This window comes from Ptychodera flava, chromosome 12, assembly GCF_041260155.1.
Source record: "Ptychodera flava strain L36383 chromosome 12, AS_Pfla_20210202, whole genome shotgun sequence".
NCBI classification, from domain to species: Eukaryota; Metazoa; Hemichordata; class Enteropneusta; family Ptychoderidae; genus Ptychodera; species Ptychodera flava.
The window spans coordinates 30,490,199-30,515,347 of NC_091939.1; the positions used below are offsets into that span (position 1 = coordinate 30,490,199).

At 36.9% G+C, this 25,149-nt stretch overlaps 1 protein-coding gene across 1 annotated transcript; it reads right to left on the reverse strand.

The window, feature by feature from the left end:
- Window positions 1–1,100: 1,100 nt before the first annotated feature.
- LOC139145601 (4-hydroxyphenylpyruvate dioxygenase-like) lies at window positions 1,101–25,016 on the reverse strand. The gene is made up of 13 exons (XM_070716862.1): window positions 24,890–25,016; window positions 24,760–24,786; window positions 24,229–24,291; window positions 10,238–10,342; window positions 9,611–9,653; window positions 8,447–8,529; window positions 7,895–7,984; window positions 7,450–7,553; window positions 6,683–6,760; window positions 5,968–6,130; window positions 5,130–5,318; window positions 4,697–4,819; window positions 1,101–4,207 (listed from the first exon to the last, which is right to left on the reverse strand). Exons 1-13 carry the CDS (start codon window positions 24,890–24,892, stop codon window positions 4,103–4,105), a joined length of 1,176 nt encoding a protein of 391 aa, XP_070572963.1. The 5' UTR covers window positions 24,893–25,016; the 3' UTR covers window positions 1,101–4,102.
- Window positions 25,017–25,149: the final 133 nt, after the last annotated feature.

Sequence of the window (25,149 nt, forward strand, 5' to 3'; positions counted from 1 at the left end):
ACCTGGTCGGAGGGTAGTTTTGAGGACAATTTGAAGACGGCAAACAAGGAATTTTAAGAAAGGCGCCAATAGGCTCAATAACACAACACAAAGTTGCAGTTTTTCATTATTGCCACTTAGCCATAACCAAGAATGTATATAAGTCTTGTTGGAAATTTGAGTGCCAAAATATTATATTCCTTCCTTGTAACCTTGCTTATCACCCAAGGCCAGCTTTGACTGGAAAAGTTTTCAAACCTGGTGCAAATTTCACTACAGGAATGAACAAGTTGCTATGCTGAATGTGATAGTCTAGAAACTGAATGTTGTGTTTCGCTTTGTTATTATTTATTTTGGTTCCACTGTACAGCATGGGTGTTAATGCTCTCTCGGCTTTTATGTGTGGACAAACCATTGAAGTATTCATAATTCTCTACATAAATACAGGTCTTTACGTGCTCACAGAACATTCTTTCCTGTTTGCTTGAGTGGTTATCTATAATGTACCATTCAAACTTGTATATGTGTTTCCATCTTCAAAAATAAAGATACATAAAGAATACTGCAGGCTACATCACGTTGGACAAGTGAGACTATCAGAGAATAAAAACACTGTAGATATGCAAGCTGTGACAAAGTCAAATTCACAATAGTTGGTCCAAACAAACTTCAGTATTCAATCAAAGGCCTGCAGACATATTTCTGCACATCAGTGTCTTTTTATGTTATCAAAACATCAAGGGTTTATTTAAGCAATAAACCATATACCCAGTGACGGTATACTACAAGCTTTTGACCAGTTTGCAACATATATGCACGAGTGATTTCGAGTGCATATATGATCCGAACAGGTCAAGATCGGGCGGTATACCATTGCTGGGTGGTTCATTGCTATTACATCATAACAGTAATTATTGAAATTCTGGCATGGAATGTCAAAAAAGGAATTTTGCTCTAGCCAAGAGCTCATGCGTGCTGCCAGTTATGCTATATCGCAACTATTATAGGGCACTGCAGTTCTTTTCCTGTCTCGACCAATCAGATTGCTGTATTTGCGCTATCATTATACTGGTATGATATATTGTACATCAATTAACAGAAGAAATCATTGCACATACCAGTTATATTTTCCAATTGTCTGTTCTTTATTGACCAACAACACACAGAACACACATGAATATACAGAGTAAATGGTTTTACCATTATATAAAATATATCATCAATAACAATTCTTTACCATGCATGTTTTCAAAGTATGCAATATCAGAACCACCCAACCATCATAAACTGAGATGAAAACAAACAGGATGTACATACCTTTACTGTACTGGTATTATTGTTATATCAAACCAAAATATTCAAACCATATCAGTAAAATTCCCATGCCTTTATTTTACGGTTATGTTGATATCAGAATACCATGAACTTGCCAAATAGTTCACTGTAGGATATAGTCTGTGTTTTGCTTCTCACTTCTAAGACCACTTCACCCTTTACCACAATGGTTTGATCCAAAAATGTTGCAATCACTTGAGAGTGTGGACCTTTTTACAGGAAAATGGGGATGAACGGATGGATTTAAGACTATTCTAACTGATACTCGGATTTTCTGAGTTCACGTATTGTACACAAAAATTGAACAGCTGCATAGCTGTAAGGTTCAAAATTTACAATCATGTGAACAAATTTGACAGAAAGTGAGAGAGAGAGAGAGAGTGTGCAGCTGTTTTTGCTGGCCTGTAACGTATCTCACACTCTTCAAGGTGCACCATCTAGTACAGCAAATACTCAACAGCAAATATACATATTCTTTGTGTGTTTGGGATCAGATTTACATACAGGTATGAATTTTTTACCATCAGAACAATCTATCCAATGTTTTGTCCTACAGTAAACTGGAAATGACACTGCAACTATACGTGCTACTGGATCTACCATCAATGTTTATAGTGTACAGCCCCCAGCATTAAAATGCATCCATAACCTGTGAGGTTGTTGCCATGACACGTTTTGCGAACTCAGTGATGCATCTGTGTGACCTTTGACCCTAACATTCTTTCATGCATGTCAAATCAGCAAGGCAGGGCTCATACTTATAGAAAGAGCGTGGGCGCATACAAGCATGAATTTGCTGATCAGTACAGTCAATTGAGCATGGGCTTTACCGTGCAAACACGGATGAAGAAACTCATTACAGTAACAAACAAATTCAGCAGCTGAATCGACAAAAATTTCAGACTCGTCAAAAGAAAATGAAAATACAATGGTAACTTGTGGATAAATATAGAAGATGCTAACTCTATTCATTTAACAAAGCTCAGCCTCTCAGGGTAACAAACAATTCTACATTGCTATAACTATAACATTAACGATTAAGATGTTCAAACTTTTAAGGTCTTCAAACAATCAATCAATTCTTCAATATTTTACAAGTGGTATACATACACATATATATGTAATACACAGTATACCGGTAGTTATGTAATTTTGTTTTTCAACAAACACATCAATAGCTGCCTGTTGTGACTGAAGAATTTCAATACACGTGATGATATGATAGTGAATGAAATGGCTCTCCATGGATACTGTACTTGCATTTTCTTGATTCCAGTATTACATGGATGGTGATGGAAGCTAGATTTCACAGGTATACAATCACGTTGGACCATGGTGTGATGTACATAGAATGCAAATTTTTTACATTCAACATTTAGCATATCCCTATTGAATGATATGATATACATTTCACCTTCAGCTAAGGTTAGATGCATGGGTATCATGAAAATTCCAAGCACCCAGGCCTTGGCAGACTTACATTGAATTTTGTATTGCATTGATTCATCGCAACTCCATATTAATTTGCATTGATCCGATTATAAAAGAAATAAATTGGCAAGAAGAAACATTCCTTTCCATGACTAAGTATGTGCATATCAGCTGCATCCGGACTACTCTGACTACTTAAGAAAAAGTTGAACTTGTCATAACTTGGAGTGCTAAAGTTTGCCGCCATTTCTACTAACTGTTTTTACATTAGCCTCAAATTCTCTGTCCTCTTAAATGTTCTTCAAGAAACCTACCACAGACTTGACGTTACGTCATTCATACATTATGCTGTATTTTGCCCACTGTGCTATACTACACTGCACAAAGAAATTGATGATTAAAATGCAAGCAATTGTCTAACAAATGTTCACTTTGAACCTTGAGGATTAACCCTTTGAGTGCTAAAGTCAATTTTTATTGCCTTTTATAAAAAAAGAATTGCTGAAAATTTTTCAGTTGCAGACAATATTTTTTTCCAGATTTCCCCAAAATTTTGATCGAAAACTGTTGCCAATGAAAAGATACAACCATTTGGTCAAAAATTATAAAAATAATCGCCGAAAAATTCATAAAATTTGGTAAACTGTTGCACAAAAATTTTGGCGGGAAAAAATTGCAGCACTCAAAGGGTTAACACAGTCTGTTCTCTGTGTGGCATCAATGGGTTTAACAGTACTTATTCTATTGAAGTTCAGTTATAAAACTGACAACGTTAACTGAAATGAGCTCATAAACAAATGTAACAACTACAGCGCTATAACGTATCGCTATTAAGTTGAAATTTAACAGTCAATCTGTGTAACAGATTTACACTAACCTGTACACATGCACTTTGGCCATAATTGGATCAAAATAAGCACAAACCAGATCCGTTTGAATAATTACCAAATATTACATATCTGAACTAAACTAAACTAAATGTATATATGTTTTGTAAACATCAATCCCAGACAATATATTCCCTTTATAGCCATTTTTTGCTTATTTGTACCTGAATGTAAAAAAATATAGAAGTTTACAATGCCACTGGATCCAAAGCACTACAGGCACTGATCATGTAGACTCTGAAAAAGACATCAACTCAAAACATAATGCTGAAAAAATAATAGAATAAGTTCACAATCTCAAGGTTTTTCAACATTATTTAAAGCATAATGATATTGCTACATGATTTGTTACACAAACATTCTTTTGTTTATTGTACAAATATTGGACTTTAAGAATTGTTCATCTATCGTTTATGCATTCTCCATTACAGCCACTGAAAACTGTCAGTGTTCCTGTATCCGTCATTAATCTAATCCTCCACTAACTTCACATCACGGGTCACAAGATTTCCTCTGGCGTCCTGATCTAACTCTATGGCTTCAAAAAGGGACTTGAAATTACCGGCTCCAAACCCCTGTAAAGATATCAAATATGAAGTGACAATTATTACACATGAAAATAAGCCACTGGTGTGGGTGAATGTCCCGGGGAATGTACCAACTTCATTGTTACAGCTACATAGGTTAGACAGAACAGCCTGTTGACGTGAGCCACCCTTGTCTAAGTTTCAACAATGTGGCTTCTTTTGTTTTTATTCATTCATCTGTAGGTGGCGCTGTACTTCCTCCAAAATTGACATTTGTTTCCATTCACAAGTTTAGCAATACTGTGTAATTTTTTATAAATAAAATAGAGTATATTGAGAAGAATCGTCTCAATATTAAGTCTACTTCTGCCTGTTCTATAACAACTACACTTTATTCCCATCCACCGACTCTTTGCGGCTTGCTCATCTTGTGTGTTTTGTACAGGAAACTGCTACTACACATAACGACAGATTTGCACAAAACTATCTGAAGGAATGTTGACGAGAGCCTGATTCAAAGTAGAAAATTCATCTTACCTGGTGGTTATGCCTCTGGATCACTTCTAAAAATAGGGTTGGTCTATCTTGTGCTGGTTTGGTGAAGATTTGAAGTAAATAGCCCTTGTCGTCAAAATCAATCAAAATCTTCAATTTCTGCAACTGTGGAGAAATGGATTTGTTGAAATTTACAACAGATGAATAACAGTACAGATACTTTGATACACACACACACACACACACACACACACACACACACACACACACACACACACTGTGACGTGCAACAATAGTCCTTGTATCCATCTCAATTTCTCACAAAGTTAAACTGTTAATTGCTTTTGGTTTCATTTTATGAGTCTCAGAAAACTGTCTATCAACTTCACATCATTCTCACGACATCAGCTTTAGTCCTGGATACTACAAAATACATAGTTACATTATAATTAAAGTTTTTCCTGATGGTACTTACAGTATCCATGTCTTCTTCAACTTTAATAGGAGAATTTTTGAGCCGTTCTTTGAGATTGTCGTAATAGCTGTCGGGAATTACCAAGAACTGCATTCCGCGATCTCTCAGATTACTAACTGTTTCAATGATGTTACTTGTGTTCAGCGCAATATGCTGAACTCCAGCTCCGCCGTAATACTCAACATATTCCTATAAAAGTAAATACACATAGTCAGATGATGGTTCTACTCTTGAAAAGAAATGATGAGCGCTGTGATTCAGACTCGAGATCAACACCGAAGAGATCACATGATAGGGGTACAAACACACCCACTTGTACAAATGTGTATGGCAATATACCTGTATGTCTGTGGACGTTTGTGCAGGTGGTTTTGTTTGCACCATGGTCCATTCAAATTTTGGGTTGAACCCATGGATCTCTGAATTTGGTACAATGTCCAATTTATTATGATAAAGGTATATGTACCTATATGTAAAGCCAGCCTTAACGTTCCTTCATTTGAACAAAATAAACTCAACAACAAGCTTGCATGTTTGGATAAACACAAACCACAAATAAAAACAATTCTGGAATGAAAAAGATGTTCTTGAATATACATAATTATTAAAAATGTGTATACACGGTTAATAAATATGGTTACTGAATTTACAGCAAAGTTTAAGTGAATTGAAATTACATCTTTCAATTATAATGACACATTCTTATAGTCCAGCTGATGTTAACCCTTTGCACCCTGACCCCCAGGTACTCTATGACGTCATCGGACATTTATGTCTGAGCCGGGTTCAAAGGGTTAATATCATGTGACTTTAATAGCCATGCTAGTATATGATGTACCTGGATCTGACTCTTTCGTTTTCCAGGTGCTGGCTCATTGATGGGCATTTTGATGGTTTCCTCATAGTTTGTGACCACAATTGATCGAAGTGAACTGTATTCTGTGTGTATCATTGAATCATCAATGGACCAGAACCTGTGAAACATCAAGTTCTTCTCATACCTGGAAAGAAATGGGAGTCATTATAAGTCATTAAATAATGTCCGCTTGATGGGTCTTGTACGTGATGGCCCATATTGAGGAAATTGATAGTACAAATGTATTGACTGTCCATAAGGGTAAACAGCAAATGTTTGCTGGCCAATGGCCTGAGAGTCACTGCAGAACAGTCTGTTTGACTGATAGAAACCGACTGTTTTGGGGTTCCTCTCAGGCCTCAGGGAAAGCATACATTCAGGGAAAAATAAACCGACACAATACTTTAAAGTTAAGTGTAATAAAGTTAAACCCTTTGAGGGCAGTAAATATTTTAATATTTTATTTTTTATATTTTAGAGCAACATTTTACCAATTTTTATGATTTTTCTCTGTAATTTTTTCTGGCAATTTTGGACCAAATGGTCATAACTTTTCATTGGCTACAGTTTTTGATCAAAATTTTGGGGAACATCTGAAAAAATTGGCTTGGTTATAATATTTTATAAAGGCAACAAAAATCGACTTGGGCACTCAGATGGCTCATATAATCCATGCAAAAAAGTGAATAAAACATACCAATCAGCAACGTTTTCCATGGAGTCATCTGGCTGGTTGCCAACAACATGGTCTATGAACTTCAGATTGGTTTGTGGACTACATGTGTACATGTGAAAACAAAAACGAAATCAGAAAAGACGTTTAGAGACTGTCAGAATAGAAAAAAGCTGTCATTTACAGCTTGTTGGAATTGTTGCATCTGCAATAACAGCTAGTTTACACTGTACCGGGCCAATTAAATTTTGTCAAACTGTATTTTGAAAGCCAGGTAGAAGTGAACATTTCTGAGCTTAAGAAAGGATGTCAAGTGTAAGTAGACAATACTTCAAAATGACACTTGCGATGGTTTTTCATTTAGTTTACTCTGATTTGCAAAATTTCTGCAGACAGCATTTCTAGTCTTTTTTTTTTTTGAGGTGCAACTGTCATGTTAAATTCAATAAAACTGGAAAAATGTGTAAAACATAACCTAAAAATTCGAAAACAGATTAAATATGTGCTGCTCAGCCACACCACCTGGTCGGGTTGTATAAAAGATACGTTAGTTTGTATTTGGTTGGAATCTAGACATTGTTTGTTAACAGGTGAAAGAAAGTCATTTGATTTTGGGAAAAACGTTTTGAAGAGCAGAATCACGCAAACTGTGAATTGGAGTAGGATAGGCCACCCTGGATGGAGAGTGCTGATCCCCAACAATTCAATAAAAGCGGACTATTAAATCTACAGAGAAAAGCACACCATTATCACACTTTGTTGAAAACAAAATCCTGCAACAGAAAACTTACAGTATAGAAAGCAGAGGATCATGGCCAACGGATGGTTTGTAACCAGGCAAGAATATTCCTTTGTACTTGGAACGTTCCACAAACAAATGCGTAGTATCACCATACTGATTATTTGGGAGGAAAATATAATCCATGTGTTGTTAGAATATCACACTAGCATACAACTCTAGCTGTATAGATATTTACTGGCATCCAAGACAGTTACTGAATAAATGACTACCGCGCCATCATGTACAGAAACGAGTTCTGATACTGTATAAGCACATCAGTGTGGTACATTACGTTGTGATAACATCAACGTTTCCAAATACAATCACAAATGTGTAAAACTTGGCAATCAAGATAAGGAACACTGAATTTTTGCGTTGGAAAAAAGTTGAAGAGGAGTTACATACGATACGTTCTCGGCACATTTTGCTGTGTATAATTTTCAGCATGCACTTACTGTGGCAACCACTGCAAACTTCACTGTACCATTCTCATCAGATTCCTCCCACACATCCTTGACAACTCTAGCTTTTCTTTCCTTTGCCCTCTGTGTATAGACACATACATTATGCATAAATTGTCACCACCTGTTTTGATTTTGCTGCAAATACTCATTTTCACACTCCTAACTTTGGATTAATCCTTCCACACTGCATGCTACGTATACTGATGTTTGTGATATTTGACTGTCTTCAAGTTGCTTAAAGAAACTCCAACAATTCTGATATGAACATGTATATCTAGTCTAGAACTTAGATCCTGCAAAAAAATGCTCAAAACAGTTACCGTCCATTATGCAAAACATATCCTCCAGCACAAATACATATCAAAGTTCAAAGTTCACCTTTTTATAAAGAGCAACTATTATATTTGTCATTTGAAGAATGCAACTGAAATACAACTTCCAGAAATAAATCATTGAAAATCATTAAGTGCACCTAGCAAATTGGTTTGATCAGTCAAAGTCAGATTTCACAGTTACAACAAATAAAGATTTGAAGAGACTTGCCTCTACCAAAGCACCACAGTCTTCAACAGAAAATGCTACATCCTTGACACCATCGCCATGTATCACCAAGTGGTCACCCATTTCTAGAAAGAGGGTGATTTCAAAAACACTGTCAGAACAATATACCCAAAGTGTACCAGCATGTTGTAGTGAGTCACTCTTTACTGTGTTGCTTGTTGAAAGTTATTCTGACATAACGAATATCTACACTGCACAGTACGATAAATTACCTACAATTCAGTTTGATTTGTACATACGACACTAGAATATTACTTTTTCAGTTCTACCTGAAAGAAATAATATAAAATCTCTAGATAATTGATTAATCATATCTATTAAAAGAACATTTAGATATTTCAGTATGAATTTCAAAGAAACCGTTAAATTACCATAAAAGTAACATTCTGCAGGTACTACAAATGCCATACTTTTGGGTATCAAGGTATGACAAACTGAAGTGGTCATTCTCTGTGGAAAGTCAGCATGTAAATTTCTTTTTTCTATCTGTTTGGAAAAAAATCAGTATCTTTTTGTTTTATAAAACAGGCGAAACTAGTCTCTCTACTTTCTATCACATTATTCTGTATGGCTGAAGATACAACCAGTTGAAAATTTTACAAAAATGCTATCTTCTCTCTCAATCAAGCATACTTTTCTAAAACATTTAAAATGGGAATTGAGAAGAATGGTGCATTAAAAGTACGTTTTCAGAATTTAAAAAACTAGTCTGTGAATTTGTCTACACATGGGACATGTGGTAGACTTCACTGAGGAGTCTCTGTGTGTATAAATCATGGTGAATTATGGAAAATCTCCAGTACTGTGCACTGCACGACAAATACACTCATTGGAGAAGTTAAACTGGACTTAGTATGTTGATAGATCCCACCAATAATTTTATTTTTTGACCTCGTCTGTAAATTATAAAGTTCTTTCACTAGTTTGTTTTATTGAGATATTTGACTTTCTTTACCAGTTATATGCAAATTAGGTACCAGTATCTTTATGTCATATTATTAATACAAAGTTTCTTGGTGTCCACTTTTTATTTACCCCAAGTTTAGGTTATCATATAAATATGTATGGTAATATTGTATGGTTGTATTATTTTTCTGTATGATTTGCAATCTGTATGAATATCTTTGTTTCAGGTAATATACTTACCTCTGTTGTGTGGTGTCAGTGCAGACTGGAACACAAAAATGATCTGCAAAGAATATTTATAAACTTTGTAAAACACTTCAAAAAATGCCTGTACTTTCACTTACATGTCAGTTATTAACTTTTGATTATGCCCATAAATTTACTGTCTAGTCTCTGACGGCAACTGGAGAGGATTCAGATAAAGCTAGAGCCTTTTGCATTATTACCAGACATATACAAAAGATGCAACTTCATATACTTGATCCATGCTATCATCATTTTGTCTACTCTGTCAACTCTTAGTCACGGAGTCAGTGCATACTTTAGTAAAACAATTTCTGTTAGTGTAAATAATATTAAAGCAAGCTTCAGAAAAACTCAATAGCAAGCTTGCCACACAAATTTGTATTGAGATTAACTTAAATATTCGATAAAAATAACAGCCTTATTGAAAGATAATTTTGATTCAACGGTTTCATAGTTTTGATGTACGTACTATTCGATATCTGTTCTAATTTGTAAGTTGTAAAATTTGCATAAATCACTCAAATATTGACCATTTAAAGAATTCAAACTGACTGATTTATCATATGATACAGTCATAAGGATACATGACTGTGCTGACAAACTAAGATGTGTCATGCTTACATCTCCTTGTTTCACAGCATGTGACACCACTTTTCTGCTGCCAGTTTCCAGGCCTCTGTATGCAAATGGTTCAAAGCCCATCCTAGTACAGTAGAAGGATGCAGCCTGAAAGATACACATCAGGTAAGAATGTGAGAATTTGAAAAAGGCAAGATTTCAAAAGTTTGCAAAGTAAATATGCAATACTAAAATAATATAAGTCTTGATTTCTCAGCACATTTTCAACTTATGATTGTAGCTCCCCTGATTGGCATTATTGGCATAAAGTCTCTGATATGCTCTGTTTTGTGAAACTTCTCTGGTATATTCATGTATACTTCTCTTGTAATACATGCATTCACTGCTCTTGTACGTGTGCAATTCTATGGTACATAAATATAAACCACGTATTTTCATAGTTTAATTTGTAAACCTTATTAAAAGAGAGAGAAAAATATTTTGTTGCTGTCAAGAAGTATTGCCATATAATATTGCATATAGAGTGTTTCAAGTCTGCAAAAATTGATAAACATGCTCTTTTTTGAAATTTCATTAACAGTCAAATTGGCTTATTAGGTGAAATAAGAATGTGTAGCACTTAGTTTGTGCAACAAAATATCATGGGCTGTTATAGCCTACCAGTGCCCTCAGCCTAAAAAGATATTTTTTTTCACCTCTTATGATAATGAGTCAAAGCCATTCAGATAGCTAATTGGTCCTGTATGTTTGCTCACTGACATTTATATTGGTGCAGCTACGTCAATATGTTTCCTGAATGTAACGCTTTACAGACCCGCCCACCTCTGGCGTCATCTTGCATGAATAAATATGTGACGTAGTAATCCCTATGAATGATGTGAATGTAGTATATGTACTATGTATTGTATAGAGAGACACGGAGGCCATTGTTCACTAGTCTCAAGCATGAGGAGAGTAATACTTTATTCTGCACATGCGCACTACAATAATACGTCACTACATGAATATATTAGCATATATTACACTGCTTCCCCTTTTAAAGAAAAGTGTTACATGCCTGATTTCTACAAATAAACTACATTGCAAAATCTACAGATCTAATTTCACTACTGGTTTTCTAACTCTATTTGATCTTCTAACTGGTTCAGTAATTACACTTGGTTTACTGATGTCTCCTGACTTGGTGTACTTTGTCAGATTTACTGGTACCATTAACTATAACTGCAGTATTTCTTTAGGTTTTACTACATTGGTATTCAGTCGGATTTGCTCTAGGCATTTCTTTTACTGGCTGTGGACTGAAATCCCTTCAGTACACCTTTGATTCACTGGCCACTGGTACACTCATTTGTTTGAACTCTGGTTCACTTTCCTCATAGGTTTTCACCATATGATCTGCATGAACCATTTTAGTCATGGACCTAATTTTGACCATGTAATTTCTAGGTTCTTTGACTTCAATTACAGAGCCTAATAACCAATTATCCAGTTTTGACTCGGCTCTAGGATTTTTCACTCTTACAATATCACCAATTTCAAAATATCTCTCGTTTTCTATGATGATCAAACTGTTCTTTTTGTGCTTTTTGTTTCTTTTCTACTCGCTTTGTAAGACTGGGTTTTACCAATTGCAATCTAGTAGGAAACTGACGTTTGCACATTAACTCAGCTGGATTTACACCTGTTGTACTGTGAGGTGTAGTTCTCTATCTAAACAGAAATCTACCAATTCTACATTTCAGAGACAAAGACGCATCTCCTGCTAAGACCACAGGGGGTTGTCTACATGTCCGTCCCCAGGGGTGGGTAGGTGTTTCGTTGTATCGCTAATAAAGATATATTCTACCAACCTTTGGTGTTTCGGTCTTAACTTAGCACTGCCCTTGACAATCTTGCAAATACGTTTTATCAACATGCTGCGTCTATTATCTGATGAGTTTGGGTGCCTAATTAGCCAAAGTAATCAAGGGTAAATTACTAATCTGTGGACGCTCTCACCAGATTATCACCGGATTAAATTTGACAAAGTCAACAACGAACGCACCAGCAAGGTATAACTGAAGAAAGGGCTGAAACTCTCAAAAGCCGTGTCCAGAGGTGGTCCGTAAAACTAGTGGACACTTTATATTCATGTATTCAGAAACAAACAGAAGGCGAAACAAACTTGAATATTCATTTGTAAACGAACAGGTCGGAAAGGAGGACCTCCCAGGAATGCGTGGTATGTGTTGAACACACCTTGGTAACGTATCGGAGATGTGTTTATACTCTTCCTGCTGGCCCGGCAAAAACCACGTTGGTCGACTTGCCTAACACCGCATCGAACTGAATCAGACTTCACGGGTATATTGAAAAATTCCGTGTTAGTCGAGAACAAGAACAGAAAAGACTTTATTAACTCGACGTTCGAGCTCGCCTTCAACTTGTCCAGTTTATCAACTGCGTTCTTGCAATACGTACACTTTTGTATAGTCTTCTTTTTCAAATGACAAAAGACATGCTTTACATACGACCGATTGTGTGCTCTGCAGTACAAGTAGGTTGGTGACTACGTGCCTGCAGATTTTATACACCGCGGTATTTTGCTTTGAATTTTTCAATCGACCCCATGTGCTAAGTTAAAACACAAACAAGAAGGTTGAGTGTTCTCTCTGCAAATCAAGAAGCATTTCGAACACGAACGATTCCGATTCTTTACCTCAACATTACTAGCAACGAAGATCGAAAGTTATGCTCGGAAACATGCAGGACGGGAACATTAGTCAAAGCCGGATTTTGCACCGAAAACATGCAATGTACTGCATACTGCTTATGCTCCCTTGTGTCTGAGACTCCCGCCCTCTCGGCCATAAACGTCATTGAGCTGCCAAGAATATGATAGTGCAGTCGCGTGAATCTGTGTATATTTTGATACATTATTTTATCAATCCTTATACTCAACTACCTAACGCATCAAACAAGGGTCATGTCAGGTTCTTAGGACGTTCTCCAAAAGCCATATAAGCGATTAGTGTCGCGGAATGATTTTCACCAGGTTTGAGAACTAATAAATAACTGGTCGTCAGTGTGTCTTCGCATATATCAAATCGACAAGTGTATTAGTAACTTCACTGTAAACACGTTTTATAAGAAAGCTGACGTGCAGAGAGTGAAAAGACAGAAACAGCAACTGAGTCCGACGGAGGCGCAAAAAACAGTGCATTCGCATTTGTGTCCGATGTACAAATCTCTGTTATTCCATTCTATCAGTCGACGAAGCCTACGTCAAATTGTAGTGAACTCCGAGCAAAGTCCCACATAACATGTAAGGCGAGCCAGTGGCCATATCATGATGGATTGCATAAACTTCGAAGTCTAACATCCTTAACTGTAAAGCTGGGGTTTTTCATACAAAAAACACATTTTTGGTAAAGCGAATGTGCGAGGGAAAGACGGGGAAAGACACAGCGATCGCGCGACTGAGTCCGACAGCGGCGCAAGAAGTGTTTCCCCGACAGTCAGACATGTACACAGTGTGTACAGTATGCTATATCATGCATTTCTAAAGCGTGTCCAAACGTTGACATAAAAAGATATGTCCAAAAGGTTTTGATTAGGCCTATATATAGTTATTACATTGTTACGCAGGGTTTCACGCGGGTTAAAAACTGACATGGTGTCTAAAAAAATTCGTTTTATTCAGCAGACTGATTTATCGTCTTTGCTATATGGCCTAAACATCCCCGTTTTCGTTCGACAAGACCGTGACATCAATATCTCCCAAACGTATGGATCAACCTGGTTGAGTATTACTATGCTTCCAATGTGTCTTCGCAGCTTTCATCTCGTCTCGAAACGAATAAGCATATGAAAATACTTTGCCGACTAGTCAGTTTTATGTAACAAGCGGCGAGTTTCCCCCAAACGATGACCGGCTGCAGTCAAAAACACATAGATTGTCTTGTCCGTGTTTATAAACACCGATGAGCTTGACCCTCGATCCTAAAGCATGTTGGCTAATTTGTTTACCTCTATCGATCATGTGGGCTTAACTAAACATTTTTTAAGTCAAAGGTTTCTAGTTCCGGCTTCCGGTCTGACGGACCACATCGAGACACTGACTCCACCACTTCGATTAGTGTTCTATCGTTCAAAGAAGCAACCGACGAAGGCATAAATTGGCCTGTTCCCGTTTAAAACATGTCAGAAAACTGTTGACGTTCGAAAAATTAGGAAATGTTTATTGTAAAGTAGATTTCTGTGGACACGGCTTTGAGAGTTTCAGCCCTTTCTTCAGTTATACCTTGCTGGTGCGTACGTTGTTGACTCTGTCAAAGTTAATCCGGTGATAATCTGGTGACTGCGTCCACAGATTAGTAATTTACCTCGTTTACTTTGGCAAATTAGGCACTCAAACTCATCAGATAATAGACTAAATTACTACCCTTGCTTGCCTTGGCGAATTACACAATCAAACTGGTAAGATAATAGACGCAACACAGTGACGAAACTTCGCTAAAGATTGTCAAAGGACAAATACGAAAAAAGAAATCGCTACAAAACCAGCGCTAACATAAGGCAAAGACACCAAAGCTGCAAAGAAAGGTTGGTAATATAACTCTTTATTGGCAATACATATCATAGTAAAACATATTAAAATAAAATAAACCATAGCAAGAAGAACCCTGTCCTTAGACAAGACACCCCTACCCCTGGGGACTGACTTTGTTGCAATTCCCTATGGTTTCTAAGACTAGTTTAGTGAAGGCTTCTTTTACCAGCCTCACTGCTCTCTCAGCAGCGCCGTTAGATGCCGGGTGATATGGAGCTACTTTAATATGCTGAATGCCATTCTTTTCATAAACAATCCAAATTCATCAGATGTGAATTGTGGACCGTTGTCCGAAACTAACTGCTCAGGTAGACCATGCTCTGCAAAGATTAATCTCAGCTCATCAATAGTATGATCAGCTGTGATTCTCTTCATAGGTTTTACATCTACCCATTTAGAATGACAATCAACAAGAACTAAGAAATAGTATTTCTTATCTTCACAAAAATCAATGTGAACTCTTTGAAAAGGTTTCATTGGCCATACCCACGGATGTAAAGGTAATTTAGCTGGCATTTGTCTTACTCGCTGACAAACTGAACATGCTTTCACTTTACTCTCAATATCCGCATCAATATTTGGCCACCATACATGACTACGGGCAAGTGCTTTCATGGCACATACTCCAGGATGTTCCCAATGAAGCTCGTCTAACAACCTTTCACGAAACTTCTTTGGAATCACCACTCGAGTACCCCATAAAATACAACCTTGTTCCGTTGACAATTGATCTCTTCTACGATAAAATGGCTTAAATGCCTCAGACATATCTTTGAAATAACTGGGCCAACCATTCAATACAAGATCATACACTTTACTAAGAAGTGGATTAACTTTGGTTTCCTTAGCAATATCATCAGCTAAAACTGGGAAACTCTCATCTATTACGCTAACAGCAAATACACTGTCCTCAGCACCTTGTGTGCTTGGACTTGGTAGTCTTGACAACGCATCACAATTTGCGTGTGCTCGTGTGTTACGATACTCTATATCATAGTCATATGCCTGCAGAGTCAGTGCCCATCGTTGCATTCTTGCAGCTGCTATGGTAGGAATACCTGATTTTGGACCTAAGATTGCTAACAATGGCTTATGGTCCGTAACCAAAGTGAATTCCTCCCATACAGGAAATCATGGAATTTCTTAACTCCAAATATCAATGAAAGTGCTTCCCTCTCAATTTGGGCATAGTTACGTTCACTCGGGCTTAGAGTTCTAGAGGCATACGCTATTGGTCTTTCGTCACCATTTTCAAATACATGTGAGAGAACAGCTCCCACACCATAACTTGAAGCGTCACAATCTAACTTTATAGCTTCTTATTTGGATCATAGTGTACAAGTAAAGTTTCACTACTTAACTTTGCTTTACATTTTCATACGCTTTTTGACATTTTCAGACCGCTTCCAGTCAACTCCTTTCTTTAACAATTCATGGAGTGGCTGTAAAGTTGTGGCTAAATTCGGCAAAAACTGATGGTAATATTGTACCATACCTAGAAATGATCGCAACTGTGCGACATTCTTTGGGATTGGAGCCTGCTTAATTGCTTGCAATGACGATTCTACAGGTCTCAATCCTTCACCGCTGTATTCTAAACCCAGATATACAGTACTTGTTTTGACAAATTCACATTTCGACAAATTGACATGAAGATTGTTATCACTTAATCTTCTGAGGACTTCCTCTAAAATATCAAGATTCTCATGAACATTATTACCTCCAATGAGAATATCATCTTGTTTACATACACATTTCTCAATACCCTGTAAGATACAATCCATCTTACTTTGGAAAATCTTTGGTGCTGACTTCACACGATAAGGTAACTTAGTATAGGCATACAGGCCTTTGTGAGTATTGATGGTTAAGTACTTCCGACTTTCATCATCAACTGACAATTGTGCATACGCATGCGTCAAATCTAATCGTGAAAATACCTTTGACCCTGACAATTGAACATACAAATCTTGAGTAGTTGGCAGAGTACATTGCTCATCCTCAACTACCGGATTAATACTGACTTTATAGTCTCCGCATATTCTTACAGATTTATTCGATTTGGGAACGACAACAATAGGACTCGCCCATTCAGAGCGGTCTACTTTAACAATTACACCGTTTTCCTCTAACTTTTGTAACTCTGTTTCCACTGCTTCCCTGAGCGCATATGGAACTCTACGAGGTTTATGAAACACAGGCTTGGCGCCTTCTTTCACACGGATGTGAGCTTTGTGCCCACGCATACCATCGTAGCTATCAGAAAACACATTACTGTACTTACGTAAGACTGAATCAAGTTTGTCTTTCGTATTACCGGTCATACAATCACCGCTTTCTTTGTTAGCTTTTTCAGCTACACATGTAAAAATCTTACCCCAATTTAATTTCAACTTTTGCAACCAGTTTCGCCCAAGTAATGTTGGTTTACCAGGGTGATCTACTATTATCAGTGGCAAGTTGACACGCTGACTTTCATAGCTCACTTCGACCGAAATTTCTCCACTAACGGAAATTGTATCGCCAGTGTAGCTTTTCAATTTAATTCCCGACTGTCTCAAAGGAATTTTCCGGAAATTCTTTCATACTCTGACTTGACATGATACTGTAGTCAGCTGCCGTGTCTACTTGCATGGACACTGATTTACCATTAACATCCAGTTTTACATAATAACCAGATTTTTCTCCACTTACATTCATATTAATGGAGGACTCAACATGATACACATTACAATTGGAATCATCACTGTCGCTATCTGCTTCAGTGACAGCCTTTACTGATTTTGACTTACCAGACTTCGGCTTTTTACCACTTTTGTTTTCTTTGCCCTTGTTTCGACTTACAAAATTTCGCAAAATGACCACGTTTAGAACACTTATGACAATCAACATTTTGTGTGGGCAATCTTTAGCCAAATGATTATTTCCACACCTATAACACTGTATAGTCTTAGAAGAGTCACGTTTGCTTACTACTTTACTGATCGTCCCTTTACTTGAAGTGTCCTTCGCCATTTGATTCGACTGGTGCAGTCCCGCTTCCATCGATATCGCGATCTCGCACGCTTCGACGAAACCCAACTCTGAAATGTCTTTCATAGTCATGAAGTGCTGACGAATTTTCGAGTTGTACAGTCCCGTTACAAGTTTGTCCCGCAAAATTCTGCCTTGACAGCACGCCTTGTAGTTACAGTCCCGCAGCTTCTGCTTCAACGCGGTTATGTAGTCTTGCACCGATTCGCCTGGCTTCTGGTCTCGCTTCAGGAAATGGAAAGCTCCAGCAAGTTCCATCCGCGCTGGATCGTAGTACTTCTCCAAGCACGCCACGATCTCTGCTAGCGATTTGTCTGCTGGTTTTGCTGGCAGGAGTATATCCTCCAACTCCGAGAAAGCCGTTTGACCAATGCAATATAAAAGAGCATCTTTCTGGTCTTCCTCCTCCGTTATGCCGTTGACACGGTAAAACCTCTCCATCCTATTGTAGTAAGACTTGAAAGTACTTTTTGTCTTGTCGAAAGCTTCAGTCGTAGCACGTGTTATTCGGGCGTTGGTTCGGGCGTTTTCCATTATCGCTTGTTTACTTTATCGCTTAAGACAAAGGAATGTACTTGAAAACTTGAACTTCGGGTGACACAGTCTTAAATCTTCAGATTCGCTGAGATTTTCCCCGACTGCACTGCGTAGAACAACTGTTCAAAGTTCTTTGAGTTACTTTGAAGTTACTTCTCGCTACTGGATCGCTTCCACTGTTCCGATCCTCTGCCCCAAGTTCCGCTCGACGGCGTGGCACTCTTCCTCGCTAACTGCTTGATAGTCCGAATTGAATCTGCCGCTTTTTCTCCGTTCTCCGACCTCGATTTTGTTCGAAACAACTCACACGTTGCGCGAACAATGCACTTTGCACTCTAAGGTCACTGATGTTTTATCCTCGTCGCCACTTGTAGTATATGTACTATGTATTGTATAGAGAGACACGGAGGCCGTTGTTCACTAGTCTCAAGCATGAGGAGAGTAATACTTTATTCTGCACATGCGCACTACAATAATACGTCACTACATGAATATATTAGCATATATTACAGATGTGAATGGATCATTTGCCATAAATTGGCATGTATTTAGTCAATTTCAAATTTGCCCCATTGAATAAGACTTAAGTCATGCTAATTTTTTTCTCTAACGTATACCCACAGATTTGTAGATTAATGACATGTGAATCCACTTGTAATGTTCACAAAACATTCATGACAAACATTTCTTTACATTTCACCTGTTCATCCAAACTCCATATAAATAGGTCCACACTAACCGTTGATCATGCAAAGTTTTCGGCCAAGGGGAACCATATGGTGGCTAAAGGGTTGCTATTGATGATGTACAGGGTAGGCCGATACAATATAGTAACAGTTGTCTGGGATACTTCGATTTGCCCGCAGTCCTAAACAGATGGAAAATAATCCTTTTTTCTGTTTTTCTGATGAGAGAATGTCCGACTCTTCAGTATACTAGTATGAGGCATGATTAAATTTGTCAAAAATTCTTCTGTTTTCTTTGTAACAAAACACAGTAGTAATAAAGTAGAATGATTGATTGAAAAACACATTAACCTTTGACCCCATGTAAATAATTTATTGCTGAACTTTCAAGTGACCTATATTTGTTGCAAGTGTTTGTTTATTTATGTATTCATCCTGCAGTGCCACACAGTGACCAATTATAGACAAGAAAATGATCACAACAAAATAATACACTTTGGGTATAAAAACTGTAACCAATGGATAAAAACCTAATTAATTTTAACATCATCACAGAACAACAAGAACAAATGCATGTTTTTTTAAAAGTTATGAAACAGTCATTAAAAACAACACACACAAAAATGTTTTCAGTAAAATCATTACAAAGTCTGGAGTGCCAAATGGGAACATTTTCATAGCATCCACTCACAATTCACGTATACTCCTACAGACTCCTTCCCTCACCCCTCTGAAGTACCACTTAAGACAACCCATGTTCAGTATTAGTTGTCACCATAAACAAGCTACTTTATGTTTTTAAAATGCAACATATTATACAACAGGTAAATAAAGGGGACTATCTGTAAGTGCAGGAACTCTACTTATGGTGTAATTTGTCACCATGTTCCACTTTCTCATGGCTATAAAAGTCTAACACCAATCATTACCTGCCACAATTTGCATGCTGTCAAATGGTTCCACCAATCAAAGTGAATATACAGTGCTGGTACAAGTACAGTGTTAAGCATTATGATGTAATGACATTGATTTGATTTATACTGTTATGAGCTAACAGTCTGTTTACTGGATGGGACTACATTCCTCTACAGATTTAATGATTGGCTAAAATGCATGGTGATTGGTAGCTAGCTGATGGAGGAGGTATGATATCTATCTCAAAGGATGCTATTTCACTTGGCTATCAGTAGGATCTTTTTGTACACTTTGTAGTACAATCAACTTTCAAATTAAAAACAGATTAAGACAATTTATTGAACAATAAGATTTCCCTTGATAAAGAATATAGGTGTAACTCTTACAAGCCCATTATTCATGGACAGAATATTTGCAAAATTTGCTGTCCTTTTTTCAAAGGTGGATTCCACAGTTTTACATGGTCTTTCTAGTTTTCTATTGGCTTTCTTGAAGCCACATTTCTCTCTGCCTTGTAATACATGACACTACTGTTTGGGACCCTATTCTTTGACATGGGAAAATAATTTTCAATATTTTTGCTGAGGTTCAGGAATGAAAATTTGACACAAATGTTTTGACAAATACATTTGTAATAATCCAGCATATTCCACTCATGTTTAGTCTGGTTGGCAATGTATGGCAGCTAGATTTGAGATCAGAGAACCAGATAAAGCCAATCAGATTCACAACTATTCCATGTTTGAACTGATATACTGTTGGGAAATCCCATATTACAAAGATATGACTATCAAGCATGAACACTCTAATATCCATGCCACACACCTGGGGCAAAAGTCACTGTGTATCAGTGACTGAATTCAAGTTTGGTGAGCACGTCAAGACGTTTGTGGATGCATTCACTGGCATTGTTTGCAGTTGTAATTTGTATCACTTAACTTTAAGGAAAAAGTACTCTTGTAATATAAGCTAAGTACATAGTGTAATGTCAGACTGTGAATCTTAGAATTCACACATGTCAACCACATGACAAGAATGAATTTTGTTAATCTCACGATCAAGCATGGTTATATGTCTTAAAATGTGACCTGGTTACCTCATATTCTACACTGCAGAGTGCAGACTTCATGACCTACTTTCTGTACACACCCAAAGTCTACAAAAGACAACGTAGGAACGCTTAGCAAAGTATATACGCATCACAGAACAGTAGTGATTTCTGCTTTCATATTCAATTCAGTGGTAGCATTTTGGAGAAGTTAAAGTGTATTAAACTGCAGTTTCATGTAGAATTGAGGAATAAGTGTTGAAAGACTAAAAATACAAGGAAAACACTACACTGTAACATTTATTTTGATTGTACTGTGAAAATTCCAAATTTATTTCAAAGAAAAAGTCCTACTCTCATTGTCTATACGAAATATTATGATTTTAACTATTTGCCAGCTGGAAAAGAATTGTCTTTTAGCATCCTGGGCGAGTTGTTCTGATTGGTATTCATAAAGAGTACCAGTGCACTGATTTTGAACTATAAAATCTAGTGGATTATTTATTGATGATCAATACATGCCAAAAATTCATAACGGGAAAGCTCGATTAACTTAGGAATACCCGACTTCCCTAGAGGATCAATTTCACAGACCTGCCTTTCCTACAATGGCACTACAATGGCACCAGTTGGATTAGATAAACATAACAATGGAACATTCACACCTTGGGGATTAAAAGTCTTCTGTTTGTCATCCGAGTTGGTCAGGCAAGAACTCGGGTTTCAGGTACCATGCAAGTTAATGCAGCCTTCCCCTAATGTATCATCTCAGGGAATCCCACATTGTTAAAAAGACCAGTAAAAGATGATCATTGAGATTATTAAAGGATGATCATGAATCTTTGCTGAAGAACGATTACAGTATCTCAAGAATGTAAATATTAGTCCTGCCATACGATCATCAACATTTCATCCTTTGACATTTTAAGTGTCATGTCATGTCACTTTGATTTGGCTTCCCACTTGTTTGTATTCATATATGTTTTCACCATGTTTTAATCATTACAACTAGTGAAACACAATAATCATTGATGGTTGAACCTTGTCAATAAACTGCAAATTCTGTCAGCAATGAAGTATACAATTGAAAATCATACACTATTAGGTTTAGATAGAAGAGATTTTAAAGTGTGTCCCAAAATATCTAGATTTTGCAAAATAATACACTGGTTAAAACAAATTTAACCCAAGGATGTACTTATGAAAAATGTTTGACTAGACATATTCAATCCATAACGTTCAGTTTTTCCCAAATAATACCCATAAACTCAATATGTAAAGGTGTTCAAGTCACAAAGCTTCGTTTCCGTGAGTTGAATATTCATGTCTGAAATTATCAATATAATAGTTGACAATAAATTTTGCAAGTCAGAAGGACTTCAAATGTATGTGCCTATCCCCTCACAATGGCAGAATTTCTGACTCTTATGCACAATGGCCTTTGCCAACATCACGAGCCCATGTTTTGTTTTTGTCAAAGCTTAAGAACAACAGAACGACAAAGTCAGATTTAAAAAAAAATTTCTTAAGAATTTGTATTACATTCTTTGGTTAATATAAATATTTGTAGAAACTAAGACACTGATCCTTTTTAGCTGATACTTGGTCCACTCAATGTATGAAGATTTCCATTCCATTTGAATAACTCTTATCATGCGTTTCATATAAAATTTCACATTTGTCTGATAGATGGGATCACTTGCCTATTCAGAAAGCAAGTATCGTTCAGCATAAAAACTTCTAAATTTCAGAAAGCTAGTATTCTTCAATAAACCCATCTAAATTTTCAGAAAGCAAGCATTCTTCAGCAATTAAACCCTCACTCTAAGTTTTCAAAAAGCAAACGTTGCAATGAGGCATATTAAAATTCAAACATTATATACATCCGTATATGATTCTACTTTGGAAACATTTATATTAACACAAATTTTTAGCATCACCATTTATACCTACATTGTACTTTTGTATAACAGTTTTGATAATCTGGCAACTCAGTATCAAACCTTTGCACGCTATTTTACTGTCAGCACAGCAAGTATAATTGATATGCATTTTCATCAGGTATGACCAGACATCACATCTTGTCGTACTTGTACTAAAACATATTCAAGAAGATTTGGACTCGACTTTACAATGGATGAACTAGTATTACCATTTTCACACACCAAATACAATATCCTTCGGTTGATCAGCTGGGCTGTGACCAGAATGGTACAAGTTAATTGGAAAGAAACTGATATCAGTTTTCAGTGTATTAGGTGATACAGGCTGGATTTCGAACCAAGATGTCAAAGTATTGATTGAAGTCAGTCAATTTTTTGTTTGGCGGTAACCGGGTAAGGACACTGAATGTGCTGAAGGCATTGCGATGCACACTGCAGTTCTTTATGTACTCTCTTGTTATGTAACTTTATGGATTCTATGGGATTATACTCGGGAAGTTGTTTTTGCGACTGTTAAAGTAGAATTCAAGTGAGTCACTGTTTCATCATTGTTCATCACCCAACAAATGAAAGGTAGCATTTAATGTGCAAAATTCAATTAAAGCCAGAAAGCGTTAATGAAACTTGTTATTGAAGACCGATTCAAATTAAAGACACTTAATAAGAAATTTTAAACGCCAAACATTTTTGCCTAACCGGTTCAAGAACGTACCCGTGCACGACACACCATCGACACACCCCTGCATTTGACCAATCACACTTGCTTCCGAGACTCGGCTTGTGACATGGACGCTATCGCATTCGCTAGTAAAGATTTGTGAGAACAGAATTTGTTTCTTTTCGTTTGCGACAGTAGACCTGTTATTTGTTTGCTTCTTGTTATCGCTTATGAAATTAAATTTGAATTAAATAAACAGATACAATTATTAATATAGGATAAATTCATAGATATAGATAATGTTTTAACGAAAAGCGGGAAAATATCAACCGTATTAAAGCAAACGAAAAGTCGATCGACCTGCACGGCAAATGCATGACTTTTGGAGAAAATTTACCTTTCACGGACTATTCATGGCAATGAAATAAGAATAACATTTTCTACCGTGTTTATCCTGAGCTGCGCATTTTATTTGGCACCATGCCAGAGAATTGTATCCTCGTCGTCACAGTGCGTGTCATCACGGTAGTATCGGGGACGAAATGTGTCTTGAAGCCATATCCATTGATTGACATTGACACCGGACAACAAAAAACAAGCAAAATTGAGGTGTATTCCTTACCTGTTTGGCATTGCCGACCCAGAAAGTAACATGATCGAAGTTCAGAAATTTCCCCTTGTCAGGCTGTAGGAACAATATTGACAATTACAAATTTACCAAACACGCCGCAGAGATCGAACTTCCGCTAGTACATAATGCTATAATATTTTAGTTTTAGTCACTGTTGTTGATTATTTTTAACGTTCACTGCTAGTAACCATAACAGAAAATTATATTTTCTAACCGTTTAATCATGGTATTGTCTTATAAGCGCCCAATTTCTTTGGGGGGAAAAAAGGAAATTAGCAGGTCGGATCAGCACGTTTTTTAACATATCTACAAATATTGCGGGCGATTTAGCAGGTATACAACATTACTTACGTAAGTGAAAGTGATTTTATGAACACTAATTTAAATTACATTTTTTCTAAAGTTCAGAAAGAAGACACACAATGAAGGTAATGCGGCACAAAATTCAATCAAATCGTTTCCATCCAAGCATATTCTGGACATCCTGTTGTATTTAAAATGTTTACATTTTAGTTCACTCACCTTGGGTCCCTTATTTGTGTAAGTCGTCTGAAAAGAAAGTAAAATAAAGATAATGTAAATTTTTTTTCGGACGCGGCATAATTGGCAAAAATCCTACGTCTATATACAGATATACGGGCATTAAACTCACCATTTTGAAATATGCAACGTATTTCAAGAAAATGGAGCGCGGTCTACGTATTTAGGAGTCGTACCGCACGGCACGCTGCAATGTTGTCAAATGACATGCCGTCATTTCGCCGGTCAAAGATATAGTTATGCAAGAAAGGAAAGTACGCCGCACGTAACGAAATATTTCATTGGCTAAAAGTGTGGGCGCTGGCCGTGACTACGACCGTGCCTTACCGACATTAATCGAAATATAGGTTGACCGAATAAAGTCTTTTCCTC

Excerpts from the sequence above, each read along its gene's own strand:
- LOC139145601 (XM_070716862.1), bottom strand. Across the intron at positions 7,985-8,446 it reads ACTGTGGTGCTTTGGTAGAG|AGGGCAAAGGAAAGAAAAGC; the intron begins GCAAGTCTCTTC and ends GTCTATACACAG. Across the intron at positions 6,761-7,449 it reads GATCCTCTGCTTTCTATACT|TCCACAAACCAATCTGAAGT; the intron begins GTAAGTTTTCTG and ends GTACACATGTAG.